The sequence below is a fragment of the Lepisosteus oculatus genome, chromosome 5 (assembly GCF_040954835.1).
Source record: "Lepisosteus oculatus isolate fLepOcu1 chromosome 5, fLepOcu1.hap2, whole genome shotgun sequence".
NCBI lineage: Eukaryota > Metazoa > Chordata > Actinopteri > Semionotiformes > Lepisosteidae > Lepisosteus > Lepisosteus oculatus.
The window spans coordinates 8,365,860-8,385,500 of NC_090700.1; the positions used below are offsets into that span (position 1 = coordinate 8,365,860).

The 19,641-nt window shown below is 37.4% G+C and overlaps 2 protein-coding genes across 5 annotated transcripts in view; both read left to right on the forward strand.

Annotated features, from left to right (window-relative positions):
* The first annotated feature begins 5,433 nt into the window (after positions 1-5,433).
* Positions 5,434-9,538, forward strand: cfap300 (cilia and flagella associated protein 300). The gene is made up of 7 exons (XM_006628067.3): positions 5,434-5,586; positions 5,966-6,047; positions 6,316-6,388; positions 6,746-6,903; positions 7,954-8,126; positions 8,641-8,707; positions 9,365-9,538. Exons 1-7 carry the CDS (start codon positions 5,477-5,479, stop codon positions 9,512-9,514), a joined length of 813 nt encoding a protein of 270 aa, XP_006628130.3. The 5' UTR covers positions 5,434-5,476; the 3' UTR covers positions 9,515-9,538.
* Positions 9,539-12,640: 3,102 nt separating this feature from the next.
* Positions 12,641-19,641, forward strand: part of yap1 (Yes1 associated transcriptional regulator) — a 43,995-nt gene continuing 36,994 nt past the window's right edge. For 2 of the 4 annotated variants that reach the window (XM_006627787.3, XM_006627788.3), the window contains exons 1-2: positions 12,641-13,432; positions 15,114-15,346. In XM_006627787.3, coding sequence (XP_006627850.1) covers positions 13,232-13,432; positions 15,114-15,346 — 434 coding nt within the window. In that variant the 5' untranslated portion in view covers positions 12,641-13,231. The remainder of the gene's footprint in view (positions 13,433-15,113; positions 15,347-19,641) is intronic. The other 2 variants (XM_015341377.2, XM_015341378.2) reach the window with 2 other exon arrangements.

Here is a 19,641-nt window from a genome sequence, read left to right on the forward strand (position 1 = left end):
TTGAGAGGAAAACTGCTATACAAAGGCAAGCAATTATAATTATTGTTTGTTTCTTAAGGGTAGTTTGGATCTTAAGTGAAATCGCCAAATTCATGCATATTGAATGTAAAATCCTTCAGTATGTGATTTTAAAACTAGGAACGTATAAAATAAAGAACCAATTTTTTTATGTTGGACAAAATATATATCCCTGTATTCCTCTAATATAATTCTATTCCCTTTAAAATTACATTGCATTACTATATACTGTAAAAAAATAGTAATGAAAAATTGTATAATTAACCAAAACAAAGACATCCTTATGTTAAAGACAATGATTAATTGATTTTTTTTTCTTCTTCTTTTGGCACGTTTTGTCTTTTGGCAAATGAGTCTCATCCACTTCTTACATATACATTTGTTTCTTTTAATAGTTAAAAGCGTTAAATACTTTTTAGAATTAAATAGTACAAAAACACAGGAGATCTAGAAGGTTCTATTTCATCCATGGATTTAACATTCAGCCTACATATCGTACCCAAAATATAACAATTACTCCTGTGTGTGTTATAGCCCTGAAAAAAAGAACTAGCAAAACTAAAAAAAATCTCAGCCGCATTTTGGATAGTTTTAACCTAAATTTGAATCAGATGGGTTGGGGTCTTGTGTTCCCTCTTTTCTTCTCTCATTTTCTTCATATTATTTCTTGGCTGCTCCTGGCATGGTTACCTGCTGAAGAATCATTTTTTGGTGTCTGAAGTCATGCCAGGTAGTTTTCAAAGGCTTTAAGTCACATACATGGATCTATTCATCTTACCTTCTCAGACTCAAAGTTAGATATGTTTCTTCTGCTGATTCTGCCCCAACATTTACTTCCCAAAACCATCATAAAAGATCTCATTTACTTCATTTGTATCCCCCACCTACTATTCAACTTGAGTGTTTTCTCTTTCACATCATTTATTTTCCACAGAGCTAGACTTGCTAAAAGCTAGGAGAAGGCTGTCAGAGGCATAGGTCACACAGATCTCTAATGCTTTATGTTTAAGAATTCAAGTCTTTTGTCCTAGTTTTGTAATGCTCTTTCCTCATTTATCTTGGAACACCAAGATAGATTGTCTCTTTGGCACACAGTATTTGGTTTACTCTTGGACTGTTGTGAATTTATCTTGACATATTGCTAAAGTTTAACTTCTTAAATATATTTATCATATCTCATAAACTACTTTACAGCACTGCATTTTGCATGTGGATGAACTGCATATACTGTACAGAGAGAAAGACTGGGAATTCCATATAACAAAACTGGACTGATAGTCTGCTTTTTTGCTCCATTTATAACTAGAAAACAGATCCAAGAAGTCAGACGTAATAATGTATCTTATTAAAGTATGACTTTAATAATTTCCTGTGATTTGATACCAGTAAGAAAGTTAGCTTGCCTGTTAATCGAGTTGATTATTGAGTGTGGGTGTTTTCCTTTGAAGGACAATTGAGGAAGATTAGGGAGTTTATTGGTGTCTCAGCAGGACACTTACTCTTCCCCAGCAGAGGTCAGAGGGTCAGGTCCCACCTGGGGTGATTCTGTAAAGTCTCTGTAAAGCCAGCCCTCATTTTACAGGACATTTGTGACCCTGCTTTAATGTCTTTGAAAACTTACATGTACACAGCCAAAGAGTAATAAAAGCCACAAAACATATAGCAATTAAAATATTACCTATGCAAATATTTTAAATGCTCTGTATGCTGTCTTCATTCACCAAAGAAATAAACAGCTTTATATATTTCTGTAACAAAACTTGTATACCATACAAAATTACTTTTTTTCCCCTCTGCACATCCTTAATGTAGTTCGCCACCTTCAATGTTTGATTTTATTTCGCCTTGGAATTTTTATTTTATGGTAGCTATTGCATGGGGATCATTTGTTTTTGATTCGACTTTACCTGGTTGCAGTGAACATGGACAATGGACCAGCAGAAAAATAAAACTCTTTCTAGGGTTTCAGCGTTAATGTAACAGCTAAATTACATCCTTTGTTCATTATTTTGTTGAGTCACTTCTCCGCAGCTCACATTGTCCATTTTCTAACTAGAGATCTTTCTTTTTTTTCATGGACAGAGTCTGAAGCATATCCTCTGTGCTCCACCTTATTTTTGACACCGAGCTGACTCAGTACAATTTCCAGTAACTGTTACTTAAGCATGTCTACCACCCATATTTGTTTCTTTTCTTTCCGTTTCTAAATTACAGGTTAATAAGATTAAGGCTCTCAGAAGTTTATTTTCAGCAAATAATGGCCTGTACAGAGATTCAATCAGAGTATAAATTGGCACTTGAGCACTAATTGGCTCAGGCCCAACCTAGTTTGCTCTGTCCATAAAGTCTTCTTTACTATGCATCATTAACTAGCAGAGTGGTTAAAGATTTCCCAGCTCAGGTAGAAGCAATCAGTGACTGTAAAGATGTCACAATTCTCAGAGCAGCAGTCTAATTATGGCCCCTCATCAGCTTGCCTTGACTTGTAGCTGAAGGCGGAGGAGACACAACCAAAACTTCAGATCTAGCTTGTGTTTTCTCTCTCGCCTATGATGAAACTTTTTAAAGGCAACATGAACACACCTGTAAAACAGGTTTCTATTCTTCAGCTGGCTACTTTGATTTTTCTTTCTTATTGCACAGAACTGAACTGTGTTTCAGTAACCGTAAAAAAATAATAATACCCACATCACCATCTGCCCAAATCTCTTCATTAGTCTTATGTAACTTATAACCGGATAACTGAATGTAACCACACCATTTGATATGTCAGATCATGAAGGCAAGGTTGTAAGGATAATTTTATTGATTACAGTTTAGCTGTTGGAGATTTAGTTGTGAGATTACAAATGTCCTCAGGGTTTCTCTGTGCCACTTCAGCAGTTCACGTAATTAAATCAGGCTTTACCGGTCAGACAGTTCATGACATTAGTGGTTTGCACTTCATTTGTTTCATAGGGTGTCCCTTAACTTGGCTTTGTTTGTGGTTAAAGTAGGCGTTAACTGGATGTGACACCTTCTGAATCCCTTGGGCTTGAAGCAGTACACAGCAGTTATTTATGGTTGATCTTTCTCAACCACAAAGGTAATCTCTTATCAGTGAAACTTGGCAGCAGGTTTTGAGATGATTCCTCCCATGCCTCTGACCCCTAGCCAGAACACCAAGCTTCTTCTGCCCAGCGTTACATCAACCCTGTGTGCACAGTATGCTCCCCTTGCGTGCAATATGCCAAAGTTTAATAGTGTGGTTGTAAAAGCAAGAGGATTTCAGTGCAATGTTGTTTCCTACATATGGCTAATCTTCCTTTCTACAGCAGTAACATCCATAAGGAGGAAAGGAAATATCAACTGTCAGAGACTTATTAGCCACACCACTCTGTTATTAAAGAGACTTCTAAGTTCGACATTAAAGAATACAGTATGTTACAAAAATGATTGTTATTCCTCGGGGTAAAATTGTACAAAGCTGCTGTGCGGTTGCTGTCGGAAATGGGGGTGGGGGTGTTAGGGTGGTTGAGCAGCAGCCAGAAGAATCTTCCCAGTAGTAGTCTGATATCCCCGCAGGTGATGTGAACCTCTTGAGATCTTCAGAGTTACTTCAGTGCCTTCCCTTCAGGCTGACACCTGGACCAGCATGCATCCTGCCACCCTCAATCCAGTGCTTTCATGGACTTTTATGGTTAATTATGGTGCCATTACGGACTACAAAGTAGACTTCATAATTTTGAAGAAGTAATAGGTTTATTCCATGCTGAAAAGAGAAGAAAGAAAACACAACATTTCGGCCGTGGTCACTTGGGTTCTTAAACAGTGTGCACACCTGAAGAAGGCTGCACGGCCGAAACGTTGTGTTTTCTTTCTTCTCTTTTCAGCGTGGAATAAACCTATTACTTGTTCCTTTGCAGCCTGTGCATGCTGACGCAGCTACCCACCTGAACATAATTTTGATTCATATATGTTAGATATTTGTTCTTTTTTCAGTAAATACGACACATGCAATCAACTTTGAAAAACACAGCAGGTTAAAATGACATTTAAAGTTTGATTTGTCAGGGTTCTCAGGGTTTGACATCATGCTTCAGTTGGGAAATTTACCCTACAGTTCAAGTTAATCAAGTTTTTTTTCTTTTCAGTACGTGTTAAGGACAAAATTGCCTTGAGGTTTAGCCCCCGTTCCGTGACAATGGGTGTGTGAACATGGCGTGGGCTTGAGCAACAATAAACCGACATGGTTACTGCACTAACCTTAAATTAGTTTCCCAGGGATGTCTGACACCCACCCTCTGAACTATTGTGCATTTGGTATATGAATCAGGAAGTTTGTGTTTTGTGTAATACCTATGAGGTACAGGTCTCACTGCTTGAGTCATACCAAGGATTTGTCAAGAAAATTGATTGTTTTCCAAGTAGTATTGTGCAAAACAAAATAATTAATTAAATGTTAATCATCACTTCTTAATAATCACAGTAATATTGCAATAACTCACACGGGGGGGATCTCTTATTTAAATGTTTGCCTGTAGTAAAATGTCAGGATCTTCACTGTTTTCTCATTTGTATCTAGTTTGTGCTGATGATGGAGTGATAATATTTTATTGATGTTTATTTTTTGGTGATATGCTTTTTTTTCTCACAGTTTAGTTTTCTAAGGCTGTTATGACTTGACTAAGTTCAGGTTGCACTGAGCGCTGGAGTCAGGGTTAAGGCATGGGCTTTGCATGTTAATTTTAAAGTTGATATAAACCTGTTAGTATAATACTAAATATATTTATGTATTTGTCAGACTCCCCAAATTATATGATCTGCGTCAATTGTTTTTTAATGCATTCAGTAAGTAGATTTTAAATGATTGATTGAAAAATGTAAACATATGCCTATCATTTCAGCTCCAAATACTCTTGCTCTCCCTAAGAGGACAAAATATGTCAAAAAGCACATGAGCCTAATGTCCCCATTCTAATTAAAGTCCTTTATGCTATTCATCCTCAACAAAGAAAATGAACAACAACAGATTATGTACACATAAGTAGATGGACTGTAATAACACATTTTTCTTTACTTCAAATGGCCCTTTCAGGAGAAAACAAATGCACTTTGCTTGTAAAAGCTTCAAATCTGTTGTGATTTAATTCAAAACATTGTAAACCTTTACTGTGTTTAACAATACTTCAACACATCAGGCATTAACTAGCATAGCCTCTTGTCATTAGTCACAGTTAGCAACATCCTGATGTTCTTATGCATGCTTTCCAAATGTTTACATGCTCATGGGAGTTTTAAGATGCGCATTAAAAATGATTTTAAAACACAGACTCTTCTGTACAACTATACGAGAGCAGCTAAGACGCCACACTGTTTAAGAACCCAAATGACCACAATTCTTTGCGCTGCAGGTAACGGAAGGTGGAGTTGGGAAAGCTTGTTTATGTTGCCGTGGTAACAAGACTGTCCGTGAAACATGGCTTCGGAGAGACAGGGGCATGAAACTAAATACTCTTTTAATGTGCTTTCTAATAAAAGGTTTTCTTTTCTACATGACAGACATACTTCCGAACTCTTTATGAAATGGTAATTTTTCCTTTTTATTCGCTATTGAGAATTCACAGCAGTAATAACAATAGAGTGTGCGACTTAAGATGTTGTTTGCGCAACTTTATGGTTAGCAACAAAGCTGGTTGTAATAGAGCTCTTCTGCACACTGTCTCCATTGTATTTATTTTGCTTGTGAAGGAGCATCAAAATAAATTGCAGTTTGGTTCAAGGCAACCGAATTGTGAAATTTGCCTTCAATAGAAAGATACTTTATAGCAGAAATGAAACAGAAAAACTCGTCGGCTAAGATGGCAATATTATTCATGCTTGTGGCTCCCGTTCCTTAAGAATTCTGTTGCCTTTATAAGGATTGTTTCTCTATATTTTGCTCTCTTGCTTTCTTTTTCGTGCACAGGTCCATGTTAGGAAGGATTACAGCACAAGCCTTCAATTTCGATCAGTATTTCCACCCTTACAAAAAACATGATTTTGCATTAGTAAGTGAAACAACACTGTTTTCTTTCTCTTGATGCTTTTAGAATTTTTCTTTTTTAACCCTGAGTATTAATGCAATACTTAAGAAACACTTTGTGTACAGATATTTCCCGAAAATAGTTTGTAAATTTCTTGTAATAAGTTCTTGTGTTGGTGGATACGTGTATATTGTTATATTCTAAAGGTTCTGATCAATCTTATGTGTATTGCATGCTTTAATATCTCATGTATTATAACCTGATTGATAAATTGTATTTATTGAGCATTTAGGATTTCTTCAAAGACCCTTGTGTGAAGTCCAATTTGAAAGTGTTAGATGCCTCTGGATTATGGAAGGCTTTAGGTAGAGTATTGATTTTTTGTGAATGACTTGCTTTGTGTTTTAATCTTGGAACAGCACATACTGTATTTAACTTTCACAGTGTTTATGTGTTTCTATGGACATGCTTAAAGAACATTTATCTAATGTGCAAAGCAACAATACCGTTACCATAAGTACTATTAGGATTAACAAACATTTTAGAAGTAGTGTTAATAGAGATTTGGTTTAACTCAAAATAATTTATTTGATAACACAGAAAAAAAGCTACAGACATTAGAATTTGTACCAACTAGCTTGTTTAGTTGTTAGTAACTGTGTTTCTTGAAGATTTTTTTAGCATGTATATTTCAGTTTAGTTTTAATTGTTCTGTTTTGCAGACTCAGAGATAACCAAAGTAAATGTGGAGGCTGTTCCATGCACCAGGACTTCAATGGATCTCTTTGATGCTCTGTATTCATGTGGAATCTTACGTCCTTCAGGCCACATTGTCAAGTGCTTCCATGATTTTTATGCAGATTTTGATGAACTGCGAAACGTGAGTGTTGAAGTTCCTTGTTTTTGCATTGGCTGTAACTACAGTATATAAATACATTGACTCCAAATAGTCTTCACAGTCCAGCATTAGTGACCATTCGATGTACAGTGACTCTGTTTGGCAAATGTAGGACAACTTCGGGGTCTTAGATGGGATTGTCTATATCTTACAACGACAAATCGCTCTGAAAAAAGATATAGATATATAATGATGCTATGACCAAAATCAGCAAAGTTTCTTCATTTTGTTAAGTTATGAGTGGGGGGCTACAATGTAACAGGTCAAGGATATCCATCCATTTTCACCATCTTTGTCTTTGGACTCTGGGAGGAAACTGGAGCACCCAGAGAAAACCCACACAAACACAGGGATAATATACAAACTCCATGCAGATTGCATCCAAGGTACAAAATTGAACCCAGGGCACCAGTGCTGTGAGAAAGTTTTGTTAACCACTGTGCCACCATCAAGGTTTATTTCGCCCTGAAGAGTAGAAAGGACACAACATTCATGCTGTTGAGCCCTATTCATATGTCAAGTGTTGAACTCACAACTTACATTTAACAGCTCTGAGGTGTACTTTATTTACAGTAGGTGTACTGTAATTCAGTGACTCTCGTCTTTTCTGAATATTTGGACCCCTTTTTAATTTCCAGATGTTTTGCAGACCACCAAATGCTACTAGCTACTCGTTTGTGTTTACAATATCTCTGATAGTTGCATAATGTTTATTTGACTGTGGTAATAATGCCCTGAATTCAACGTAATAGATGATATTTTAGCCTCTTTGCACTCATTGCTTGCTGGATTAGGCTCAGGCTTCCCGGTGACCCTGCATTGGAAGAAACAGTTGGAAAAAGATGCATGAATGGATGACATCTTGTACTAAACCATATTCTGTTTACTCTTTTCATTTCTTTATCTGGTTACTTTAATTCTGTGTCATTTGTTAATGAGAGAAATTAATTCCTCTCAATGGAAACTATATTTTTTATCTTTTCGATGCTTGTTTATTCTTTCTATATCCACTTGTCTTTTCTTACACTAAAGATGCTGTTAATTGAAGACTCTGATAATTATGAGATAATTTGTCGGGAAGATCGTGAGGAGTTCCTTTTCCGACTCTTTAAGCATTTCTGCTTGGGGGGGGAGCTTTGCCAATATGAAGATGTTGTCGATCCTTACATAGAGACTACAAAGTCTGTGTACAAGGACCTTATTAGGTAAGTAAATCAACTGAGCACAGTGTAAACACAAAATATATATCAGATAAAAAAAGGAATATTTTTTCATAGCCATAAGGTGTAGCTCCTCCTATAATGTTTGAATGTAAACCAGTGTTTCTTTTCAGTGTGTTTTTGTATGTGACAACGTGGACAATACAGAATGCAAGAGGTTGTAAGCCCATACACAATGCATTTTAGACAACAGGCTTTTAGTAACAATTGTCTGGTAATATTGCCATTATGTAAGTGTGTTTATAGTCTAAGAAAGTCTGTATGCATCAATATTATACAGAAGTATCACACGACATCTATGTCTATGACTTATTATCCTGGTGAAAATAGAACAATGAATAACTTAAAAAACAAATCAGATAAATACAATTAAATCATCTTCCCTTAATTATGGAACCTAATAAATTGTATATACTGATTTTTTGTATTGATACTATGAAAGGAAAAATTAAGTACCTTTACATGTATTGATTGTGAAACTGAAATATGTTTTTCATAGTGTTCAAAAAGACCCTGAAATGAAAGAAATCCTTGTCACCTCTACTGTATTGAAAGTCTCTGCTTATGTAAGTACATTTTTTTTTCTTATGGTGTTGTTACTTTATAATAGTGAAGTGACAAATTACAAATTTTAAACCACAGAGACATTATCTTCCATTTTCTTAATATAGTTGATCCCAAAAACGTTATACCAATTGTATTCTCCACTACAAAGTTCCTTCAATTTGGTAAATATTTGAGACAGAATGAGACAATACTGTATTTCTGTATGTATTGTTGAACACTCTGGGTGTTTCTGTATAAGGGGGTATAAAAGTGGTATAGTCTTTTTACATAGACTAAATATCTGAAATTCTGACTATATGTAACAGTTTTCATTTAACAGAAAGCTATGGATTTATACAGTATTTTGAAAGATTATTGTTAATTCATAAATTGCATAACATTCTGTCTTTCTAGGATGTTGAAAGTGGATTTAATAATTTTATATTTACGGATACACTAAAAAAGAAGACAAATGGCACCAAAGACTTCTTTAAAGAGCATATCCTAAAACATTTGCCTAAGACATATTCCTACTTATATGCATTGCCATTTTTTAATATTATTATTTCTCATTCATAACTTCTTTTTCTAAAAGTTTACAGGACCTCTTATCCTAAAGGAAACAAATACAAAAATGAAGTGAGCATTTTACCAAGTGTTCTTTTAAATGTCCGCAGGATGACTCTGGCTTGTGTTATCCTTCATGCAAAGATGAAGAACAGACCTTCGCCTACTTCATTGTTGACCCTTTCAAGCGCCATGTATATGTCCTGTACCATTGCTTCGGAGTTGGATTATTTTCAGTGCCTGAGAAAGAAGCAAAATAAAAGGGTTTAAAAGTTCAACATTAACATTCTGGTTTGTTTTCTTGATTACAGTAATACGGATATGCTTTAGACTTCTGTATTAATGTCATTATTTTACTTCAGTACTGTAGGGGCACAAGAATATCCGTAGCTCAAGAGGATAGGGATATTTAATGTAAAGAAGTTTCTTAACTTTCAAAAAAAGCGCAGCAGTGTACACTAGCTGTTGACACCTGTTGAATGTGTTTAAGAAAAGTCAATATGAAAATCTATGTTCACAGAGTTAGTTGAGTATAGACCTTAACTAAGCTTTTACTGTGTTTAGTCCTCTGGTTCATTTTGCTTTTGACTGTACGGAAGTCTGTTGGGTCGACTTTGACTAGAATGTATCTGTTCACTGTTTCCTAGACTGGACCAAGAACACAAAGCTGTACTTAATATTCTGTGTATACTGGTTTTACCAATGCATCCTTTGATTAAAATTACATATCACAACATTTTGTTATATATCTATAAAGTCATTTTCAGCTTCTTCAAGCTTAGTGTTTGCCAACTTATGTTTATAATTAATGTTTCTGCTATCTCCGTTTATCCCTCTGCACTTCACTACATTAAATGTCATCAGGTGATTGCCCAGTCTTCATTTTTGTCTGTCATTTGTTTTTCATCTTATACAGCGTTTGCTAATCCTCCTGTTTTGGTATTGGTTTACACTAGTCAAATATGACTAGTTTTCTTACTGTGCCATCAACTAAATCAATGTTACAAATTAAGCAGAATGAGGTCCTAATACAGGCCTTGTGCTGTAGTACTCCCCTAATTACTTCACATCAGTTTGAATCCTTATCTCTGAATGCGTAGTACCTTTAAGAATTATGAGGAACTTTATCAAAAGTCTGTGCTATTATTGCTTGTTTAAAGAAACTGAATAAGTTAGCTCACACCTGAAGAAGGCTCCACGGCCAAAACGTTGTGTTTTCTTTCTTCTCTTTTCAGCATGGAATAAACCTATTACTTGTTCCATTAAACAAGATAGTTTAGCAAGATTAAATCAATGTCGACTATCCTCTAGAATCCCACTGACACCTAAAATATATACAGTACATAAATATGAAAGATCTGTAGTAATTAAATAAACATAAAACATTTTTAACTTTAGTCTCTTCAATAGTCTTTATGGAATGGTAAACTAAAAGAAAGTATGCCTCAACGGTCCTTTGCTCACATAAAACAAACGGGGTGTAAAATAAAAGTGGTCTCCAGTTTGAGCAAAAGTGGAATTGCAGGTTCAGCTCAAGCTCGTGATGGCATGACAGATTAACTGTTGCCTTTTGCCTTTTGATAAAGCAGTATTGCTCCTCACAAAAGCAGCATGAATATAAAACAATTGTAAGAAGATTTGAGATGAGAAGCTAAAGGCCATAAGAGCATGGAAGCTAAAACTACCCTCAGGCCCCCTAAGTGGGTGGTCCCTTCAGGGCAGGGCAGAGGCACATGAGGAAAAACACTTTGTGATGGCTGTACCTGTTTTTTTTTACAGACAGAAGCCTCCAGTTTACAATGTGGGCCCTTTTATTACTCTTTCGGATGGCATTCATAATCCCTGACCATTTAAGAGCACACATTTTCCAATCGGCCAAAAGAAAAGTGTTTCCTCCCAATGACTGACCTTCAGTAAAAGGTTGTAATAGTGAAAATATCCTTTTCATATGTTTTAAAAATAAATAAAGGACACTTTGAAAAATATAACCTACATGATTAATATAATTCAAAGTGCAAAATAATGATCTATAATTTTATCTCTTTTAATAAACAATCAGTATGGTTTGAAAAGGGTATTGCAGGTAAAGTAAAAACAAGACATTAATGGATCCACAAAAACTCTGAACACAACAAAAATCAAATATAAGCTCAGAGAAAAATGTTTTATTTTCTAAAACAACAACATTGCCAGTGTAAAGACAAGTGTTGAATCCTCCACATGAATTTTCATTTGAACGTAAAATAGAAATTTGTCATATGTTTTATGTGTAAAAAGTTAAACTTCAGATATGTGGGCTGTTTCTCATAACAGACGTGTATATATTTTAAAATGACAGCATATGTAAACTTAAGTATTGGGACTGTGTTAAAAGGGAAGATGCAAAGTAACCTTTTGAAACCATTGTTCATGGTTTTACAGTCTCTGAAAGAGGATTAATAAAGATCCATAATCATTCAGTGCCTTGGTGTATGGGAAAGGGGCAGAAACACAGTTCCTATACATCACTGAGGCGGATTCTTGACAAAATGATTTCTCAATAGAATGAAGAGGATGATTTGCATAACAATTATGGGAACCTTGTAGAAATGGCTTTCATTGGCACTGTAGAGGAAAAACATTATTTCTTAATAAAGAGCCTATATTTTACAATCACGGTTCTGTTTTAATGTGAGATAAATTGGATTAATATTTACTGAGAACCATTCTCTAGAGAAATATATTTATTCTCTTCAAAATCAGGATACAATTTACCGTTTTCTTCACATACTTTAAAGCCTTTAAAAAAAACAGAATATTTAGATAGTTGTTTAGAGAATATATTGAGAATTGTACAGCGGAAAAGGACAGTTAAATTAATTTTAAGTTAAATTAATTTTAAGAATGTAGAACTAGAGAGCAACAACAGAATTGTGTCCTAAAACAAAGTATCAATTGGCATTTAGTTATTATTATCATCATAATTTATGCTGGCAATCGTGTCACTGGTAGAACAGTAGGAGTCAACAGCATCGAGATAGACTGGGAATTTAACATGTAATTAAATGTTTATTAATTCACCTTAGGTTTTTTAGTTGACAAAATCTACATTCTAAGTCTACATTTTCTAAAAGGTACTCAAATTAAATGAACCAACTTTGTACAGTAAATAAAATATGTAGAAGTAGTGTTATTCGTACTAATATTCCGAAATGAGAAAAAAAAACAATTAAGGATTCAATATTTATTGCGTGTCGAAGATGCTATTTTCTAAGCGCCCCTGGATTCAGGTTTTACCTAGGGAGAAAGTTATCCCACATAAAAAGGGATGTTGCGTCTTTAAACTCCCCACTCTCCCTGATTAATGATGCCAAGCTCCGCCTGCTTCTGACTCAGCGATCACATGAGTCATAAAAGTTTGATGTCCCAGCCAAAGTTTCGGACGAAGTTTAGGAAAACTTAGTAGTTTTGGAAAGGCAGTGATTTGCGATGAGCGGCTCGGCGGTTCGTTTTCGCTGGGGGAAATATAAACCAACCCTCTGAGATTTAGAAGTAACCTAAGTAAAACGGTCTGTAACTTTTGTTTACAGGAGGCAGTCGGTGTTGAGGTATGTTTTAGATTATTGACGATCAACAAGTTTTACATTTATAAGCCGACCCGACTGTAACGGCTGCCTTGGACTGGAAACTGGCTGGACGTCGTTGTGACTTTACTCGGCGTCCTTTCTCGGCTGCAAAGTGAAACAAAAAGAACTTATTCGGGAGAAAAAGAAACATTAAATAACACGCGAGAATACAAGAATAAAATACAACGGAGGAATTGGAATAGCTTTTTGGAATAAGCTTTGCAGAGTCTATATGATCCGGGTACTCATTGCAACACTTGGGCTTTCCATGTTTTTGGATTGATTTCTTTTCTTTTTTTGGGGGGTTACCCCACTTCGGGCACCTAAGGTTTTTTTTTTTGTTGTTGTTAGTTGTTGTTGTGTTTGGGAAGGATGGATCCAAGCCAGCACAACCCCCCCGCCGGCCAGCCGATCGTCCATGTTCGGGGCGACTCGGAGACGGACCTGGAAGCGCTGTTCAACGCCGTCATGAACCCGAAAAGTGCCAACGTGCCCCCGTCAGTCCCCATGAGGCTGAGGAAACTTCCCGACTCCTTCTTCAAACAGCCCGAGCCAAAGTCGCACTCTAGACAAGTAAGATTTCCCTCTCTTCCCCCACCAACCCCCCTCCGTCTCCCTGCCCCCCTCTCTTTCCTTGTAGTCCAAAAGTTCAGGCTGAAGTGTGCTGGCATTTCAAAGGCTTTTTATCTGGACCAGAAGCGGATGGGAGTTTTTTTCTTTATATATTTTAACAAATTCCTGATGCGTTATGTAGTTTGTGAGCAGAGGTCGCCATGCTTAGGGCTTGTTTGTTTTTTTCTGCAGAGTCCGGGCAGCGCCTCGGTTTTATTTAAGCATGCCGACCTCCTAATACGTGGTGCGTATCCGATATTTGTAGCTCGGATGGCTCGCTACGTACAAGTTGGTACCCACGTAATAATTTTCACTCCTGCAAGAAGGAGGATTGCCGGGAGTGGGGTGGGTGGAGAAAACCCTGATAAATGTAATCCATTTCACAAGCAGAAATTGTTAGAGCTGGTATTTTTAAAAACAACAACAAAAAAAACATCTTTCAAGTAAAAATATTATTAAAAACAAATATTTTGGGATAACAAATGGGGCTGACTTCGGGCAGCTTTGATTTGTACCGGATCATGTCGAGTAAGAGAGAGCCTACCTTTTAACTTTAATGGAAAACAGACTGTCATAACAAGTCGTGGGCCGTATTTTGACTTCGCCTAAAGGTTTGGAATACATCATCCAAGCCGGGCTTCGGTGTGTGTGGTGCTCGCACACACAACCCGGGGAAGATTAAAGCGCATAAATCAAGGAAGGCCTCTATTTCTGCTCTGACTGAGCTCTCTGGGGGGGGGGGTATATTCCTGTAGGCTCCTAAGAGATTGAGTAAGGGGATACTCGTCTGTTGTACGTTTAAAGACAACGGTGTCTGAAATGCTCTTTCATGCCACAAGCTTAAAAAATAACCTTTAGGTCTCAGTTTTTTTTAAATTAAAGCTTTGTAAATAACGGTAGCTGCTAGGTTTTCGTGTTTAAAAAAAAAAGTGTTACTGACGCATTTCGTATGAATTGCCCCTTAGAATCACACCTTGTTTAATCTTCGCGACTCCCCGCTGAGTCAGTTTCTTTATTTTAATGCTTCGACACTACTGGTTTGATATACACTGGGATCTCGCAGTCTTGTCAAGTGCGCTGCCCTGACTCTTCAGTGTGAGTCACTGATTTGAAGGGAATGGTGGAACAGTGCACACAGCCTTGGGCCACAACTTTCTGTATCCACATCACCCACTGCTTGCAAAGTTCTTCACAAGTTCATTCTTGCTTTCCGTGTCGTGGAAGGTTGGCTTTCACAATGGGGAAACCTTGTATACAAAAATCTGATCTGTTTGAGTTGTTAATGGGGAAACCTTGACTACATAATCAGACAGGAATCGGGAGTTCATGTGATATTCGGTTTCTCTCACATTTAAAGTGAAATGCAATTCGTGTGTGCGAGTACATCTTAAAAGTACTTGTGTAATAGGTCATTTGTGAACCTGTATTCCACTGGAATTATGACCAAGGTCGTGGTATAATGACCTGCTCCCAGCTTTTAAAGCTTGCAAGTGTTAACGCGTCTTGCCAACCCCAAAATGATGAAATTTAATTCAGTTCTGTGAAATGGGAATGAGGTGTTGAAAGTTGCAATTATCCCTTGCCTCCCTCCCCTCCCAAACTGTCATTCATCCCTTCCCCTGTGCTTCTCCTTCCTGTCCAGGCCAGCACGGACGCAGGCACAGCTGGGACGTTGGCACCGCAGCACGTCCGAGCGCACTCCTCGCCCGCCTCGCTGCTGAACGCCGTGTCTCCCGGCTCCCTGGCAGGGGTGATCCCGCCCGGGGCGCCCCCGCAGCACCTCCGCCAGGCCTCCTACGAGATCCCCGACGATGTGCCTCTGCCCCCGGGCTGGGAGATGGCCAAGACCCCCTCTGGGCAGAGATACTTCCTCAAGTGAGTGTCGCCACAGCTCCTGATGCTTCTCCAGTCCAGTCCACTCCACCGCACCCCAGGGGCCCCCGTTCGGTTTGGTTTCCTTCAAGGTGCGGCCATTTCATAAATCGGCTATCCACCTTGAATCAGTGCAGCCCACTCCTTGTCAAGCCCGGCGCCACGGTCACTTCCTGTTTGTACAGGCAGGGCTCCCCACCCCCAACTAGATCTAGATAGAGTGTTGTCGTTTGATAGCACTTTTATTCACAAAGAAAAGTTGCGAGCTTTTAATCTGTGGGTACTTTTCAAAAAAAGGTTTGCTGAAGGTTGATCTTTTAGTAGAGCTTGGGAAAAATGCACTGTAATCGCAGCGGAAATTTCACTTAGTCTGCATGTTGTGCACTTAATGGGTTAGAGGTTGACCAGTAGGGATTAATGCCAGTCATTTACCATTTTAGGCAGCATGTAGTTTTAGTACCCTTACCCTTTTAGGATAAAGATTTAGATTTCATTGCCTAATGTGAAATGAATGCCCCAGTCCTTCTGTACTCCTGATCTGATCACTAAGCAAGAAGTCACTTTTGGATGACACTTCTTTGCAGTGGCTCAGTTTCTGGAAGTGGATTAAGTCAAGCAACCCAAACCCAAATTGTGCAGTTAAAGCTGTAAAGCGCTTTAGGCGTTCTGAATGAAAGTGATTATCTGTTGCATTCTAATACAATTCAGAATTCTTTGCTATTTCTATCCCCTTTTCCCAGCCAATATTGTGCTTTACTGATACGTGTGTGCTTTACTGTACAATGAAGAGTATGCTATGGCAGTTGACATGGCTTTTATAGTAGGTTTGTGCAAAAATCTTAAATGAGGTCTTGATGCAAACTTGTATCCCAATACAGAATAGCTTTTGAATCTTCAATGTTTTTTTCTTTTTCTTGCTTGCTGTGCTTGTGTAAATGTAACTTTTTTTTTGTCCTTGGGAGAACATTTAGGGAATCAAACAGCATAATGTGCATCTTGAATGACATTATTCTTTCATAATTCTTCAAGTTTCCCCTGTTTGATTTCTGAATTGAACCAGGACTTAATGACCGAGTTAATGAATATGGGTTAAAAAGCTATTTTTCCTGCTGTCCTTGTGATTCTTCAGCTCAGTTCTTCATAGGTTTTAGACGCCAACTGACTTTGTTGACCCACAGAACAGTTTGTTCAAGTAATGTAAGTTTAAGGCAGGTGCTGCTTGCAAAATGGACTGCTCAAGTATGATTTCATGGTAACATGTTGTAACTTAACAGAAGAGCAATGCTCTGCAGAAGATTAGGGCCTCATTTAGGGTGATCTGATTGACTAATCATCCCACAGTGTTGCATACTCTTAAAGTTCATGCCCTGACTCGACATGGTAATAAAGGTTTAATTATCAGATCTTCAAAACATATGGGGGTGAATTGTACTTGGTATATATATTTCTCTTGTTTATAGAAACGTTTGGGTTATACAATATAGGAGCTAGGTTAGGGATTTTCTTTTTTAAAAAGCATAAACCTGTTAGAATTTCATATAAAAGCATTTTTGCTGCTTTTAGCACAACCTTTTTTGTCAATTCACATTTATTTTGATTGGCACGCACCCTTTAAGTCATTGTTCAGTACCTCATAGCCCTTTCAAGTGTTATATCTTTCAAACAAGTTGTACAACTACAGCCCAGTTATACCTGTGTTTTGACTTTTCTGATTAGATCTTGTATTTGTAGTCTGACAGCATTTGTGGCTTGAGTTAGCGTAAGTGCGTTGTGTAAATGTCTTCTTTCTTGGTTTCGATGTTTCCACAGACGTCTTTGAGATGTCCTGCTTAAATAGCACAAGACATTTTTCTTCAAGCCTCCGAAATACCTCAAGTCTTATTTATTTGTTTTATTTAGCTTTGCCAGATTAGCTTCAGTGTATATGTATGCATCATACATGTTTAGCAGTTCCCAGAAAATTTTTAAGTTGTGTGACAAAAGTATTGTTGCCCGTGAGCTGACATTTATTATTTGGCCATTTTCAAACTTGTTTAATAAAGGTATGCACAGATAAGTTTAGAACACAAAGCACTCATTTGTAAACTCTTAAATACAATGTTTGCAGGCTTTTAAAGCAGACTGAAAATATCTCTCTTTCCCCTCTTCATCCTTGGGGTGGTGTGTTTGGTGTCCATTTCAAAGGGTCAGATTTCAAGCAGGACAAAGGCACATTTTAGAAGTCTGCCATTGCAGCAAACTAGGCTCTTCCAGTGGGTTGAGCTAATCGGTTCTCACAAGCCTTCCAAAATAAATCAGGGTACCAGTTTATTTCAAGAATTGGGAGGGGGGGGGAATGTAGTTTGTAGAAGAGGAGTAAATCTATTTTTCCTTGCATGGCTTGCATCCATGTTAATGTGAGATGCTGTTTGTGGACTGATTCTTTATAATGGCACATTTTAAAGTTGTTCATAGCTTTTAACCAAAGTTGGTAAGAGAGATAAAGGAATGTTTGGTATTAATAAAAAGTTGGATAACTGCGTAGATGCCTATGTCACCTTGTCTGGAGGAATTAAACAAATTCCTACATGCAGTGTACAACCGTGGGCAGGCAGCAGGAAAATAATTGTTATGTCTTTTCCACTCGAAAATGAAACCTTTCTGCAGTAATTGTCACTTTTTCTTGGGAGCATCTCCATTGTCGCTCTTTCAAATCAAACTCAATGTAAGTGCAAATTGGGTTATTTGGGAAACGTTAGCACAGATATATAAGAATGTAGTCATTGGGTCCGGCTGGTATCATTTAGATAATGTATGTGTATTGCTAAAAGAAGTACAGTTCCGATTTTTGTTGTGTGAAGCATGCAAGAGTACTAAGTTGGTTTGTAAGGCGTTAACCTGGGACATTAAGGTCTCTGAGAGTATTGAGGCTTTTGGAATTATAGTTGCTTGATTGAAAAAAAAAAATCTGATCAGTTCACTTGTAATCATGGTCCTGTGGGCCTTCATTTTGTGATCTCCATGTTCTTGTTTTGTGTAAGTGGTAAACTCCAGAGGAAAAACTGTCTGGAAGAAGTGGAAAAAAATGTTGTTCTTTTGTCAGATTGTATTCTAGGCAGTTTACTAAAATTGGTGACCAATCGGATATGGGCAAACATGATTGCCCTCAAATTTACTTGGAGGAAAAAAAGCATTTGAAAACAGATGTTTCAGATGCAACATCTGTGAAACATCTGCTGTACTAGGGGCAGTCCTTCAAAAGTAGGGGGTGAAGAAAGAATCTACAAATATCAGGTTGTTGCATGCTGCGAACTTTAGCTCACTTGGGTTTTCTAATCAGTCTTCTAGATAAGACTTGATGAGGAGCCTAAATCCTCAGATATCCTTGTTTAGGACAAAACCTCTAGACAAGACTGTCTTGAAACCAAAATAAGGATAAAAAGAAAATCAGTGTTGTAGGCATTGAAGATATAAATAGCCATTTCGGCAGCATGTCTGTTTTTTGTTAACTCTTGTGTACACTGTAGCTTGGAAGCACCACTTTTCTTAGTTAAGTCTGTGTCTACATGGGCTTTGTTTGATCTGTGATCATTGTCTTTGAGCACTGATAGTGTGGATTAGTTACAGGAAAACCAAACTTCCCTGAACTCCCACCACCTCACCTGCATTTATTGTAGTGAAAACAAAATATGGAATAAAATAGTGGTTTTCATTTCATGTTGTTGTTGACCTCAACCAATTTTGTGGTTGCCTTTCCCACAGGATGCGATCCCCCCCCACCCCCCAACAACTTCCTAGTTTTCATTATGATCTTTTAGATGACTTCCTCTATGAGGTTGTGGTTAGGATTGAGCCGAAATGTGTGTGATGGTATCTGTGCAGATGGACTGAGAGGAGGTGGAGTTTCCCAGTGAAGGAAGACTCATGAAGAGCTTCTCAATAACGTTTTCAGGGCTGATTCAGAAAAAAGCCTTTCTGAGTCTTCAGATATTATAAGGTTGTTACAGGACAGTATGTGGCAGTTTATTTTATTGTTGCATTTTTTGGAAACGTTTAATGTTTCTGTGATTAATTCTAGTATGACAGTCTTTGCCTAGGAAAATTCACACATTTACGTGTTTACATTTACGGATAGATATGCAGAACTAAAGTCTACTGCCTATCAGCCTTTATTGCCATTCCCTTTGAATTGGGTTTAATTGAGTTAGGTGCATTATCTGCCTTGTTAAAAGTAGTCACTCAAAACTTTCCCCTGCTTCCAAGAGATTGCCATTACATAGATTTTAAAATACTTGTTCCCCTTCAACTAAAAAATGACA